The sequence below is a fragment of the Triticum urartu genome, chromosome 6A (assembly GCF_056163025.1).
Source record: "Triticum urartu cultivar PI428250 chromosome 6A, HENAU_Tu73, whole genome shotgun sequence".
In the NCBI taxonomy this organism is placed as follows: Eukaryota; Viridiplantae; Streptophyta; class Magnoliopsida; order Poales; family Poaceae; genus Triticum; species Triticum urartu.
Window position 1 is genome coordinate 122,900,381 of NC_141878.1, and position 14,027 is coordinate 122,914,407.

Consider the following 14,027-nt stretch of genomic DNA (forward strand, 5'->3'; position numbering starts at 1 on the left):
ATTTTATCAGGCTCTTATTTTGGTTTTGTCAGACATCATACCATTAAAGAATTTTAGCTGGTACCTAGTTATGTTACTTTTCTGTGGTAACTTTCATGTATGCCTACTAGTAACATATGTTGTCAGTGTCCTGATAACTTTGCCTTTTTAACTGTAAATGCATTGATAACTTCTTGTGTTCATGTGTTCACATTTTTCCTTTCTGTGGTAACTTTCATGTATGCCTACTGGTAACATATGTTGTCAGTGTCCTGATAACTTTGCCTTTTTAACTGTAAATGCATTGATAACTTCATAACTTATTGTGTTCATGTGTTCACATTTTTTTAACAGCTAATGTTTCCAACACTGCAAAAGTTGGGACGTCTACAAAAGGACGGGCATCGGTATGTCTTGTGCCTTAATCTCAAGGCAAAACGATTTGAAGTTCTTGATTCTCTTCGTCAACAAGATAGCCCTTCGCTCCTCACACATGGGACAAAGCTTATGAATGGCATTAAAAAAGCCTGGTTGATTGCGTACAAGGACTCGAGTAAGCAGATCCAAGACTATGATCTGGTGTACATCGATGTGTTCAAACAGGACAATGGGTTAGTTTTTTTGGCTAGTACTCCATCATTTTTTCCATCTAAATACCCGGTAACTTAGTAGTGTAGCATTTAAAAGTTCATTCACCTTTTTGCTTATCTTATTTTTCTTTTTAACACATTTTTTAATTTTTTTTCCTTACAGCACTGATTGCGGTTTCTTCGCCTTCAAGATCTTGGAGTTCTGGGATGGTAAAAATATCCCGACAATAACTAAGGAGCAGATCCCGGCGCTGAGGAAGATATTGACAAGCATGTGGCTGGACCATCCTCTTAACAAATGCACGCAATGGCGCTATCACTTGTTCAATAAGGAGTAATTGATGTGAGAAATTTGCACCAATATAAGTTTTATGATTAAGAACGATGATAGTTTCATACATTTTTTTGTGGGCTGATTACTATCTTTTTTATACATTTATGCTGATAATTATGATAGTCAATGCTGATAACATACTATAACAGGTGCTGATAACTTTATTTTTCATTGCGTCATAACATTTTGCTCACAAACAAAGAACGATAACTAATCTCATTCTCATTTTATGAAAATCCCCATTACATTCTGGACGATAACTTACATGTTTCAGTGCTGATAACTTTTCATTACATGGTGTCTCGACGCCGTTTTACACAATAAATGGGTAAAATTGATAAGTAAAATCTCTAACTTGCATTTTTCAATGCCCATCTAACTTGCATTTCTCAGTGCGGGATGGGTGAGGTACATTTGCGTTTACCATGATCTGTCGACCCGTAGACTCTACACTTCCTCTCTTTTTTGGCTTTGCAATGTCAAATGGGTGCTGGAATCTTTTCTCTCTCGGATGCCCTTTCGTAGTAGACTTTGGTGGGTCTAGTATCACTCTTGTGTTTGATGATTGGGATCCCTCGGCATGTGAGCCCTGGAACTGGAAAATATTGCCAGACACATGCGTGACAGGAATGCTTCCTTGATGCGCTACTGGGACACCTTCAGTGGCACTAGTCCCTGGTGGTGAAGAAAACATTTGTGCTTCTTTTCCCTCATATTTTTCCTTTCTTGCTTTCTTTAGCTGCCTCTTTTTTAGTGCATCCATGTCGTCTCTGAAAGCATTAACATGTTTCCTTGCCAATGGCATCCCTTCATCAGTAGTGCAAGCGTCTTTTGCTTGTTCCTTGAAATCATTCAGAATAGATGTATATCTCATGATATTTTTTCCTTCTTCTATCATACCCTTCTTAACTGTTGGCTGTTGGTAATCAGGCTGAACAAGATCCTCTTCTGGATCCCATGTCCACCTATCCAGGATATACCTCCTCGGTATCTCGTAGACTCCAATCTGTTCCATTACTCGTAGTATGTGTGCGCACAATAGCCCATCGCAATCAAACTTGCCGCAAGTGCATGAGTATACCCCTTCATCCTTGTTCGCCTGCACATGGTAGTCCCTATCCCCATACTTTGGTAGTATGCCTCGGAGCGACCACATCTTGAAGGTTCCATCTTGCAAAGTGTCGCATCCATAAGCGGTCTTTAGCTTCATCTCTACCTAGAACGTGGAGAAAAGATTTTGTGTGTATATCCCTCGCATCTGTAACTCGATTGATTTCAACGAATACATGTCTGCCTCTTTGTAAATTGTGTCCACTTGCTCTTTCGCCACAGCCACCATTACTTTCTCCTGGATTGCAGTGTATTGAGTTGCGAACTCAATCAATGAGTTTTTGGGGTTCACGTACTTCTTGAGCACAGCATTGAATCCCTCTCTCCTTGCAGTTGTCTGCAAGAATGGAAAGAAATGCTTCATGTAGTACACTGGGGCCCAACATTTCCTATTTTCCCACAGCCATTGAAAATGTTCATTGTCGATCTGGCCATATTCATCCATCATTGCCCACCATTTGTTTTCAAACTCTTCCTCTGTGATACACAAAACATGAGACAATCACAACATCATACACAATCATTGGTAATTAAAGTACAAGTATGTTCGTAACTTTTCTTAGTTGTTAGATGGTAACTTTATTGAACAGTTTTTCCAGATCTGGTAACTTTTCTAAACCACAAGTTGGTATCAACATATGCAATTGCCCCCTGGTAATATAGCCAACAAGATCATGGTAACTTGTGTAGACCCGCACATGGTAACTTGTGCATCACATATATTCATATGGCTTTCTCAAGTTTGTTGCATGGTAATTAAAATGGGTCAACAGTTTAGGTACGTACCAGTCAAGCTGTTGTCGACACAGTCTTTGAACGCTTTGTTTAGTGGTTTATCATCAGCCATAAGTTTTCCAAGTTTCTCCTGCGCCTTCTTCATTATATGCCAGTGGCAATTTCTATGTATTATGTTCAAGAAGACCTCGTCGATCGCACTCCTCATTGCAAAGTCCTGGTCTGTGATGATGTTTTTAGGGGCAACACCACCCATTGCATGGAGGAATGTGTTAAACAGCCACACAAAGTTTTTCTTTAGTTCGTTTTGAACGAAGCCACACCCAAACTGGATGGATTGACCATGGTTATTAATTCCAATGAATGGTGCACACGGTATCTTGTACATGTTTGTCATGTATGTCGTGTCAAACGACAAACAATCATTATACTTTGCATATGCCCTGCGTGATGCGCCATCTATCCAGAACAAGTTCTCAACCCTGTACTCATCATCAAGTTTGATTCTCCAGTAGAAATATGAATCTTTGGCCCTCATCTCTTGGAAGTATGCAATTGTGCTCCCAACGTCCTTGTGGCGGTGCTCTAAGCGGAACTTAGCTCGTTGATTAGCAATGTCTTGTGTCGTGTTGGGTACGTCTTTAGCGCTCCCGTAGAACCATGACATCAGCTTCATCTGCCTCGCAGTCTCAATGTTGCATCCGTGCAGAACCCTCAAGAAGTCATGCTCCTCCTTCGGAATGTACCGATGTGATGATAAGAATTTTGTTAGGGACGGATTTTTGATCAGGGGTGATTGTGGGTGTCCTCGAAACGGTCAACAATCCACCATGCATCATCGTGGGATAGGTACATGTGCGCTTCACATTCAGTCCTAACAACTTCCTTTTTTTTCCTCTTCTTGACAATGCTGGCTGGGTTTTCCACATCTTGCAGCTCATCCTTGTCCTTGCATTGTTTGCCATATTTTGTACAAACTAGTAGCACCCTGCTTATAGTTCCATCAACCCTCTCTTTCTTGAATTGCTGCCTAATTGCAAAGCCAGTCCTGCGCGCGTAGGTGCTGTAGTGGTCACGTGCGCTCTCTAGGGTGTCAAATTTTGTCCCTTGTAAAGGTGGCTTAGGTGTGGAATATGCCTCCATGTTGCTGCATTCCATATCAGCATCGATCCCAGCAGATTCTGGAGTTGCTGGTTCGCTTATTGTCTGCTCTCCAAGGCTCCCAGCTCTTGTGCTTGCATTTGTTCCAGCACTATGTGCACTTGTTCCACCACTGGGCAAGCTGTTGTTTGCGCTGATTGCCCGAGCACCTGCAATTTGGCCTGATAGATTAGTGGAATATTACATGATAAATAATAGTTTTCCATCATGGTAGTTTTCTGAAGATTCAGTGAATGTATCTTCCTTTTCTGCCTAAACAACCCTCGTAATTTGCATACTCTGAACCTGGTATTATGAGTGCACCAATGCTGGTAATTTACAAACCCACTTCAACAGTAAAGCATTCTTTCTGCCTAAAAAACCCTGGTAATTTGCATCCTCTGGACATTGTAATATGTGTGCACCAATGGTGGTAAGTTTCAAACCCACTTCAATAGTAAAATATTCTTTCTGCCTAAAAAACCTTGGTAATTTGCATTTTTTGGACCTGGTAATATGTGTGCACCAATGCTGGTAATTTTCAAACCCACTTCAACAGTAAAGTATAAGGCTGGGTTTTTCATTCCATGATGATATGTAAACAATAATGTTGGTAATTTTACCTGTCACCGTGATGTTTGGGTATGCTGAATTGCTGCTTGGTGTGCGTGCTGCATCGCCTTCTTCATGCATTCTACCTCCTCCTCCATCCTCTGCATTATCTCCTCTGCTAGCATCCATTTATCTACTCCTCCTTGATTTTGTTTTTACGTTTTCATGTTAGTATACATTTACACGTGTTCACTCTTTTTTTGAAACTCATTGTTTTGTTTACTCTTTACACAGGTGTTTGAAGGCAAGAATCACAGGGGTGATTGGGAAGAACACTAAACAGGACAATTTACAGTACAACATGAGCATCTCCATTAAAAGGCAGCACTTTTCTTTATCCAATGTTAGTACTTAGCTAAAGTGGATGATAACTTTTACTATGTACAGATTGATAACTTGTAGACTAAAAATGAATCTTTTTTGCAATGCATCTTCCATTTTATGAGAGAATGATTTTTGTGGTCAATAAAGGTTCCTCTTTCCTATATTTTGTCTTTATTTTTCCATGATAGACACAAAATCTATGTTTAGTGTAGCAAGGGAATGGGGTATTTTGTTGGGGTACTCTGTTTTGTTGCATAAAGTTGGTAACAAAAACTACGGGGGGCTGGTAATTTTGCACTTAGTTGATTGGTAAGTCACTGCAATATGCAAAATTATGAGAGAAGTCTGCTTATTCTGTTTTCTAGAGGTGAAAGGATGGTAATTTTTGCACAGATTGGGAGGGGGTGGGGTGGGGGTAAGTCTTTGTGTTAAGCAGAATTTTTGGGAGATTTTGGATGATTCTTTGATTCTTACCAGGGTGAGGTGATGTTGCCTGGCGATTTCTTCACCGTATCCCTGGTAATTTCCACCGCTTCCCTGATGATATGCTCTTGTTTGATCCAGAACTGGAGGAGGGGTAGGTCTTTGGTGTTGATTTTGAGCAGCTATGTAGGGGGGAGGGGCGGGTGGGTGGTGGGGAGGGGCGTGTGGGTGGTGGGGAGGGTGAGAGAGGGTATATACTTGCGTGGGAGGTAAGAGGGGTGGGGGAAAGTTACAATCTGGAAAGTGCGTCATGGGGGGATGGCATTTTTTGTTGGGCCTTGTACAGCGATCGGCCTGGTGTTCTAGCGGGGTGATCGGCCTGGTTAGCTGGTGGGGTGATTGGCCTGGTTAGCTGGCGGGTGATCGACAGGTAAGGTAAATTTCCTATCGGGCACACTGTTGCCAAATATCACTGTCCTTTTTATTATACCCATCTTGGATGCCTATCATATTAGGACTAATTTTATAGCCAAAGAAAATTACCATGCTGTTCTAGAGGACTCTCAAAATGATATAAGTGAAGCATGAGAGATCAATAATTTCTATAAAATAAAATCACCACTGTGCTCTAAAAAGATATAAGTGAAGCACTAAAGCAAAATTGTCTAGCTCAAAAGATATAAGTGAAGCACATAGAGTATTCTAATAAATTATGATTCATGTGTGTCTCTCCAAAAGGTGTGTACAGCGAGGATGTGTGGTAAACTAAAAAGCAAAGACTCAAATCATACAAGACGCTCCAAGCAAAACGTATATCATGTGGTGAATAAAAATATAGCATCAAGTAAAGTTACCGATGGACGAAGACGAAAGAGGGGATGCCTTTCGGGGCATCCCCAAGCTTAGGATTTTGGTTGTCCTTGAATTTTAGCTTGGGGTGCCTTGGGCATCCCCAATCTTAGGCTCTTGCCACTCCTTATTCCATAAGCCATCAAATCTTTACCCAAAACTTGAAAACTTCACAACACAAAACTCAACAGAAAATCTCATGAGCTCCATTAGTACAAGAAAACAAACCACCACTTAAGGTACTGTAGTGAACTCATTATTTATTTATATTGGTGTTAAACCTACTGTATTCCAACTTCTGTATGGTTCATACCCCCCGATACTAGCCATAGATTCATCAAAATAAGCAAACAATACACGAAAAACAGAATCTGTCAAAAACAGAACAGTCTGTAGTAATCTGTAGGTTTCAAATACTTCTGCAACCCCAAAAATTTCGAAATAAATTGGTGGAAGTTAGTAATTTGTCTATTAATCATCTTCAAAAAGAATCAACCTAATCTCACCCTCCAGTAAAAATATGGCAGCAAATATCGTGAGCGCTAAATTTTCTGTTTTTTTACAGCAAGATCGCAAAAACTTCCCCCAAGTCTTCCCAAAGGTTCTACATGGCACAAACACTCATTAAAAGCATAAAAACACATATAAACATAAGCTAGATGAATTATTTATTGCTAAACAAAACCAAAAATCAAGAAACAAAAATAAAATTGGGTTGCCTCCCAACAAGCGATATCGTTTAACGCCCCTAGTTGGGCATTGATAATTTCAACGATGCTCACATGAAAGACAAGAATTGAAGCGCAAAGAGAGCATCATAAAACACGTGACAAACGCATCTAAGTCTAACATACTACCTATGCATAGGCATTTTATAAACAAGCAAATTTACAAGGCAAGCAAAAACTAGCATATGCATGGAGGAAGAAAGAAACAATAGCAATCTCAACATGACGAGAGGTAATTTAGTAACATGAAAATTTCTACAACCATATTTTCCTCTCTCATAATAATTACATGTAGGATCATAAGCAAATTCAACAAAATAGCTATCACACAACATATTCTCAACACGATCCACATGCATGCGAAGTTGACACTCTTCGAAAATAGTGGGATTAACATTAACTAAAGTCATGACCTCTCCAAACCCACTTTTATCAAAAACTTCATAATATTGAACATTCTCCAAATATGTGGGATCTAAAGTTGGCACTCTTCCAAACCCACTTTCAATATTATTGCAAACATTATTATCAATCTCATATTCATCATGGGGCTTAAATAAATTTTCAAGACCATAAGAAGAATCACCCCAATCATGATCATTGCAACAAATAGTAGTCATAGCAAAACTAGCATCCCCAAGCTTTAGGTTTTGCATATCATTAACACAATTGACATTAAGAGAATTTATAATAACACCATTGCAATCATGCTTTTCATCGAAGGAACTATCAAGTATGGATGCAATAGCAACGATCCCATGTTTAACATAAGGAACTACAGCAAATTCATGTTCATAAATATTGGCATCATGGCCACAAGAATAGCAAGCATCATGTTCATCAAGGGATATTTCAATCAAATCATTGGAATCATAATTATCTGTAGATTCATGCATATCATTATTTTCAACGGTCATTCTTCCAATAAATACTTTGACATAGACATTATGAGCATAGTTTTCATAGCAATATTTAAGTATGACAAAAATTTCAGATTCATAGAGAGCAACATCATACTTTTCAATCAAAGAAGTAACTTCATAAGCACCCTTAAAAGCAACAAATTCTTCAATTTGTTTGATGTTGTAGTAACTATAAGCACCCTTTGCATAAGAAGATAAGATTCCATTATCATTAAACTCACATAGGTAGGGGAGGTGTTTTTTAGGGTTCTTAGAGCAACAAGTAAAATCACAAATTTCACAAAGATTCCAAGCATAACACAGCAATATGTTTATTTGATCCCATAAGAGTCTCCATTTTTCAGACAAGAGGTGACGCACAAAATGAGCATGCTCATCTAAAGATTTCCCATCAACTAGGCTCGTTGGGGTTTCAGCACGAGCACATAAGGATCAAAGATGATCCAAATAGAACACTTTAAGTGGATCCATATCAATAGATTTTTAGCAAGCAAAGATGCAAGCAAATAGAAGGCACATGGAAACACAAACAAATATACATACGGGAAGAAGGCGAAGAAAAGGCAAAGGTGAAGTGGGGGAGAGGAAAACGAGAGGCAAATGGCAAATAATGTAATGCGAGGGATAAGAGTTTGTGATGGGTACTTGGTATGTCTTGACTTGATGCAACCTCCCTGGCAACGGCGCCAGAAATCCTTCTTGCTACCTCTTGAGCACTGCGTTGGTTTTCCCTTGAAGAGGAAAGGGTGATGCAGTAAAGTAGCGTAAGTATTTCCCTCGGGTTTTGAGAACCAAGGTATCAATCCAGTAGGAGACTACACGCAAATCACCTCGCACCTACACAAGCAAATAAGAACCTTGCAACCAACGCGATAAAGGGGTTGTCAATCCCTTCATGGCCACTTGCAAAAGTGAGATCTGATAGAGATAATAAGACAAATATTTTTGGTATTTTTATGATATAGATTGAAAGTAAAGATTGCAAAGTAAAATAGATTGGAAACTTATATGCTGGAAAATAAACCCGGGGGCCATAGGTTTCACTAGTGGCTTCTCTCAAGATAGCATAAGTATTACGATGGGTAAACAAATTACTGTCGAGCAATTGATAGAAAAGTGCATAATTATGAGAATATCTAGGCATGATCATGTATATAGGCATCATGTCCCGACAAGTAGACCGAAACGATTCTGCATCTACTACTATTACTCCACACATCGACCGCTATCCAGCATGCATCTAGAGTATTAAGTTCATAAGAACAGAGTAACGCATTAGGCAAGATGACATAATGTAGAGGGATAAACTCAAGCAATATGATATAAACCCCATCTTTTTACCCTCGATGGAAACAATACAATACGTGCCTTGTTGCCCCTGCTGTCACTAGGAAAGGACACCGCAATATTGAACCCAAAGCTAAGCACTTCTCCCATTGCAAGAAAGATCAATCTAGTAGGCCAAACCAAACTGATAATTCAAAGAGACTTGAAAAGATAACAAATCATACATAAAATATTTCAGAGAAGAATCAAATATTGTTCATAGATAATCTTGATCATAAACCCACAACTCATCAGATCTCGACAAACACACCGCAAAAAGAATTACATTGAATAGATCTCCAAGAAGATCGAGGAAAACTTTGTATTGAGATCCAAAGAGAGAGAAGAAGCCATCTAGCTAATAACTATGGACCCGAAGGTCTGTGGTAAACTACTCACACATCATCGGAGAGGCTATGGTGTTGATGTAGAAGCCCTCCGGGATCGATTCCCCCTCCTGCGGAGCTCCGGAAAAGGCCTCAAGATGGGATATCTTGGGTACAGAAGGTTGCAGCGGTGGAAATAGGGTTTCGTGGTGCTCCTGGATGTTTTCAGGGTATATTGGTATATATAGGAGGAAGAAGTACGTCGGTGGAGCTGCCAGGGGCCCACGAGGGAGGGGGCGCGCCTGCCCCCCGAGCGCGCCCCCTGCCTCATGGCCTGCTCGCTTCTTTCTTGACAGCCACTCCAAGTCTCCTGGATCGCGTTTGTTCCCAAAATAACTCTCCCGAAGGTTTTATTCCGTTTGGATTCCGGTTGATATTCCTGTTCTGCGAAACACTGAAATAGACAAAAAAGCAGCAATTTGCACTGGGCCTTTGGTTAGTAGGTTAGTCCCAAAAATAATATAAAAAGGTATATTAAAGCCCATTAAACATCCAAAACAGATAATATAATAGCATGGAATAATCAAAAATTATAGATACGTTGGAGACGTATCAATAACCAACAGCGGAACCTGGATGCTCATATTGGTTCCTAGAGATTCTACGAAGATCTTTATCGGTCAAACTGTAATGACAACATACGTTATTCCCTTTGTCATCGGTATGTTATTTGCCTGAGATTCGATCATCGTATCTCCATACCTAGTTCAATCTCGTTACCGTCAAGTCTCTTTACTCGTTCTGTAATGCATCATCCCGCAACTAACTCATTAGTCACATTGCTTGCAAGGCTTATCATGATGTGCATGAAGGAAATATGCCCTATAGGCAATAATAAAGTTGTTATTTATATTTCCTTATATCATGATAAATGTTTATTATTCATGCTAGAATTGTATTAACCGAAAACTTAGTACATGTGTGAATACATAGACAAACAGAATGTCATCAGTATGCCTCTACTAGACAAGCTCGTTGAATCAATGATGGTTATGTTTCCTAACCATAGACATGAGTTGTCATTTGATTAACGGGATCACATCATTAGATAATGATGTGATTGACTTGACCCATCCGTTAGCTTAGCACCATGATCATTTAGTTTGTTGCTATTGCTTTCTCCATAACTTATACATGTTCCTATGACTATGAGATCATGCAACTCCCGAATACCGGAGGAACACTTAGTGTGCTATCAAACATCACAACGTAACTGGGTGACTATAAAGATGCTCTACAGGTGTCTTCGATGGTGTCTATTGAGTTGGCATAGATCGATATTAGGATTTGTCACTCCGAGTATCGGAGAGGTATCTCTGGGCCCTCTCGGTGATGCACATCACTATAAGCCTTGAAAGCAATGTGATTAATGAGTTAGTTACAGGATGATGCATTACGGAACGAGTAAAGAGACTTTCCGGTAACAAGATTGAACTAGGTATTGAGATACCGACGATCGAATCTCAGGCAAGTAACATACCGATGACAAAGGGAACAACGTATATCGTTATGCGGTTTGACCGATAAAGATATTCATAGAACATGTGGGAGCCAATATGAACATCTAGGTTTTGCTATTGGTTATTGACCAGAGACATGTCTCGGTCATGTCTACATAGTTCTCAAACCCATAGGGTCCGCACGTTTAACGTTCGGTGACGATCGGTATTGTGAGTTTATGTGTTTTGATGTACCGAAGATAGTTCGGAGTCCCGGATGTGATCACAGACATGACGAGGAGTCTCGAAATGGTCGAGACATAAAGATTGATATATTGGACGGCTATATTCGGACACCGGAAGTATTCCGAGTGATTTCGGAGAAAACCGGAGTGCCGGGGGGTTACCGAACCCCCCCCCCCCCCCGGGGGGGGGGGAACTAATGGGCCACATGGGCCTTAGTGGAGAGAGAGAGGGCCGGCCAAGGCAGGGCCGTGGTCCCCTCCCCCTCTACTCCGAATTGGACTAGGGAAGGGGGGCGGCGCCCCCCTTTCCTTCTCCCTTCTCCTCTCCTTCCTTCCCCCTTCCTCCTCCTAGTTGGACTAGGAAAGGGGGAGTCCTACTCCTACTAGGAGGAGGACTCCTCCCCTCCTTGGTGTGCCCCAAGGGCCGGCCTGCCTCCCCCCTTGCTCCTTTATATACGGGGGCAGGGGCACCCTAGAACACACAAGTTGATCATTGATCCCTTAGCCGTGTGCGGTGCCCCCTCCACCATAATCCACCTCGGTCATATCGCCGTAGTGCTTAGGCGAAGCCCTGCGCTGATAGCTTCATCATCACCGTCATCATGCTGTCATGCTGACGAAGCTCTCCCTCGACACTCAGCTGGATCGAGAGTTCATGGGACGTCACCGAGTCGAACGTCTGCAGATCGCAGAGGTGCCGTACTTTCGGTACTAGGATCGGTCAGATCGTGAAGACGTACGACTACATCAACCGCGTTGTCATAACGCTTCCGCTTACGGTCTACGAGGGTACGTGGACAACACTCTTCCCCTCTCATTGCTATGCATCACCATGATAGATCTTGCGTGAGCGTAGGAATTTTTTTGAAATTGATGTGTTCCCCAATAGTGGCATCCAAGCCAGGTCTTCACGCAAGAAATTTTTTTGAAATTGATGTGTTCCCCAATAGTGGCATCCAAGCCAGGTCTATGCGTAGATGTTATATGCATGAGTAAAACACAAAGGAGTTGTGGGCGTGGGTATATACATATTGCTTGCCGTCACTAGTTGATTCTTGATTCGGTGGTATTGTTGGATGAAGCGGCCTAGACCGACATTACGCGTACGCTTACGCGAGACTAGTTCTACCAACGTGCTTCGCACACAGGTGGCTGGTGGGTGTCAGTTTCTCCAACTTTAGTTGAATCGGATTCAATGAACAGGGTTCTTTCTGAAGATCAAAAAGCAATCACTATACCGCGTTGTGGTTTTTTGATGCATAGGTAAGAACGGTTCTTGCTCAGCCCGTAGCAGCCACCTAAAACTTGCAACAACAAAGTAGAGGACGTCTAACTTGTTTTTGCAGGGCATGTTGTGATGTGATATGGTCAAGACATGATGCTAAATTTTATTGTATGAGATGATCATGTTTTTTAACACGGTTATCGGCAACTGGCAGGAGCCATATGTTTGTCGCTTTATTGTATGAAATGCAATCGCCATGTAATTGCTTTACTTTATCACTAAGTGGTAGAGATAGTCGTAGAAGCAATAGTTGGCGAGACGACAACGATGCTTTGATGGAGATCAAGGTGTCAAGCCGGTGGCGATGGTGATCATGACGGTGCTTTGGAGATGGAGATCAAAGGCACAAGATGATGATGGCCATATCATATCACTTATATTGATAGCATGTGATGTTTATCCTTTATGCATCTTATTTTGCTTAGTTCGACGGTAGCATTATAAGATGATCTCTCACTAAATTTCAGGGTATAAGTGTTCTCCCTGAGTATGCACCGTTGCTATAGTTCGTCGTGCCGAGACACCACGTGATGATCGGGTGTGATAAGCTCTACGTTCACATACAACGGGCGCAAGCCAGTTTTACACACACAGAATACTCGGGTTAATCTTGAAGAGCCTAGCATATGCAGATATGCCCTCGGAACACTGAGACCGAAAGGTCGAGCGTGAATCATATAGTAGATATGATCAACATAGTGATGTTCACCATTGAAAACTACTCCATCTCACGTGATGATCGGACATGGTTTAGTTGATATGGATCACGTGATCACTTAGATGATTAGAGAGATGTCTATCTAAGTGGGAGTTCTTAAGTAATTTGATTAATTGAACTTTAATTTATCATGAACTTAGTACCTGGTAGTATTTTGCATGTCTATGTTGTTGTAGATAGATGGCCCGTGATGTTGTTCCATTGAATTTTAATGCGTTCCTAGAGAAAGCTAACTTGAAATATGATGGTACCAACTACACGGACTGGGTCCGTAACTTGAGGATTATCCTCATTGCTGAACAAAATAATTAGGTCTTGGAAGCACCGCTAGGTGACAAACCCGCCGCAGGAGCAACACCAGATGTTGTGAACACCTGGCAGAGCAAAGCTGATGACTACTCGATAGTTCAGTGTGCCATGCTTTACGGCTTAGAACCGGGACTTCAACGACGTTTTCAACATCATGGAGCATATGAGATGTTTCAGGAGTTGAAGTTAATATTTCAAGCAAATGCCCGGATTGAGAGATATGAAGTCTCCAATAAGTTCTATAGCTGCAAAATGGAGGAGAATAGTTCTGTCAGTGAACATATACTCAGAATGTCTGGGTACCACAACCACTTGACTCAGCTGGGAGTTAATCTTCCTGATGATAGTGTTATTGACAGAGTTCTTCAATCACTATCACAAAGCTACAAGAGCTTCATGATGAACTATAATATGCAAGGTATGGATAAGAGGATTCCTGAGCTCTTCGCAATGCTAAAGGCTATGGAGGTAGAAATCAAAAAGGAGCATGAAGTGTTGATGGTCAACAAGACCACCAGTTTCAAGAAAAAGGGTAAAGGGTAGAAGGGGAACTTTAAGAAGAACAGCAAGCC

General features: G+C 41.1%; 2 protein-coding genes across 2 annotated transcripts; both read right to left on the reverse strand.

Annotated features, from left to right (window-relative positions):
* Positions 1–1,267: 1,267 nt before the first annotated feature.
* On the reverse strand, positions 1,268–2,113 carry LOC147964401 (uncharacterized). The gene has a single exon (XM_087529964.1). It carries the CDS (start codon positions 2,111–2,113, stop codon positions 1,268–1,270), a length of 846 nt encoding a protein of 281 aa, XP_087386090.1.
* Positions 2,114–2,119: 6 nt separating this feature from the next.
* On the reverse strand, positions 2,120–3,424 carry LOC147964402 (protein FAR1-RELATED SEQUENCE 5-like). Its single transcript, XM_087529965.1, has 2 exons — positions 2,800–3,424; positions 2,120–2,490 (listed from the first exon to the last, which is right to left on the reverse strand). Exons 1-2 carry the CDS (start codon positions 3,422–3,424, stop codon positions 2,120–2,122), a joined length of 996 nt encoding a protein of 331 aa, XP_087386091.1.
* Positions 3,425–14,027: the final 10,603 nt, after the last annotated feature.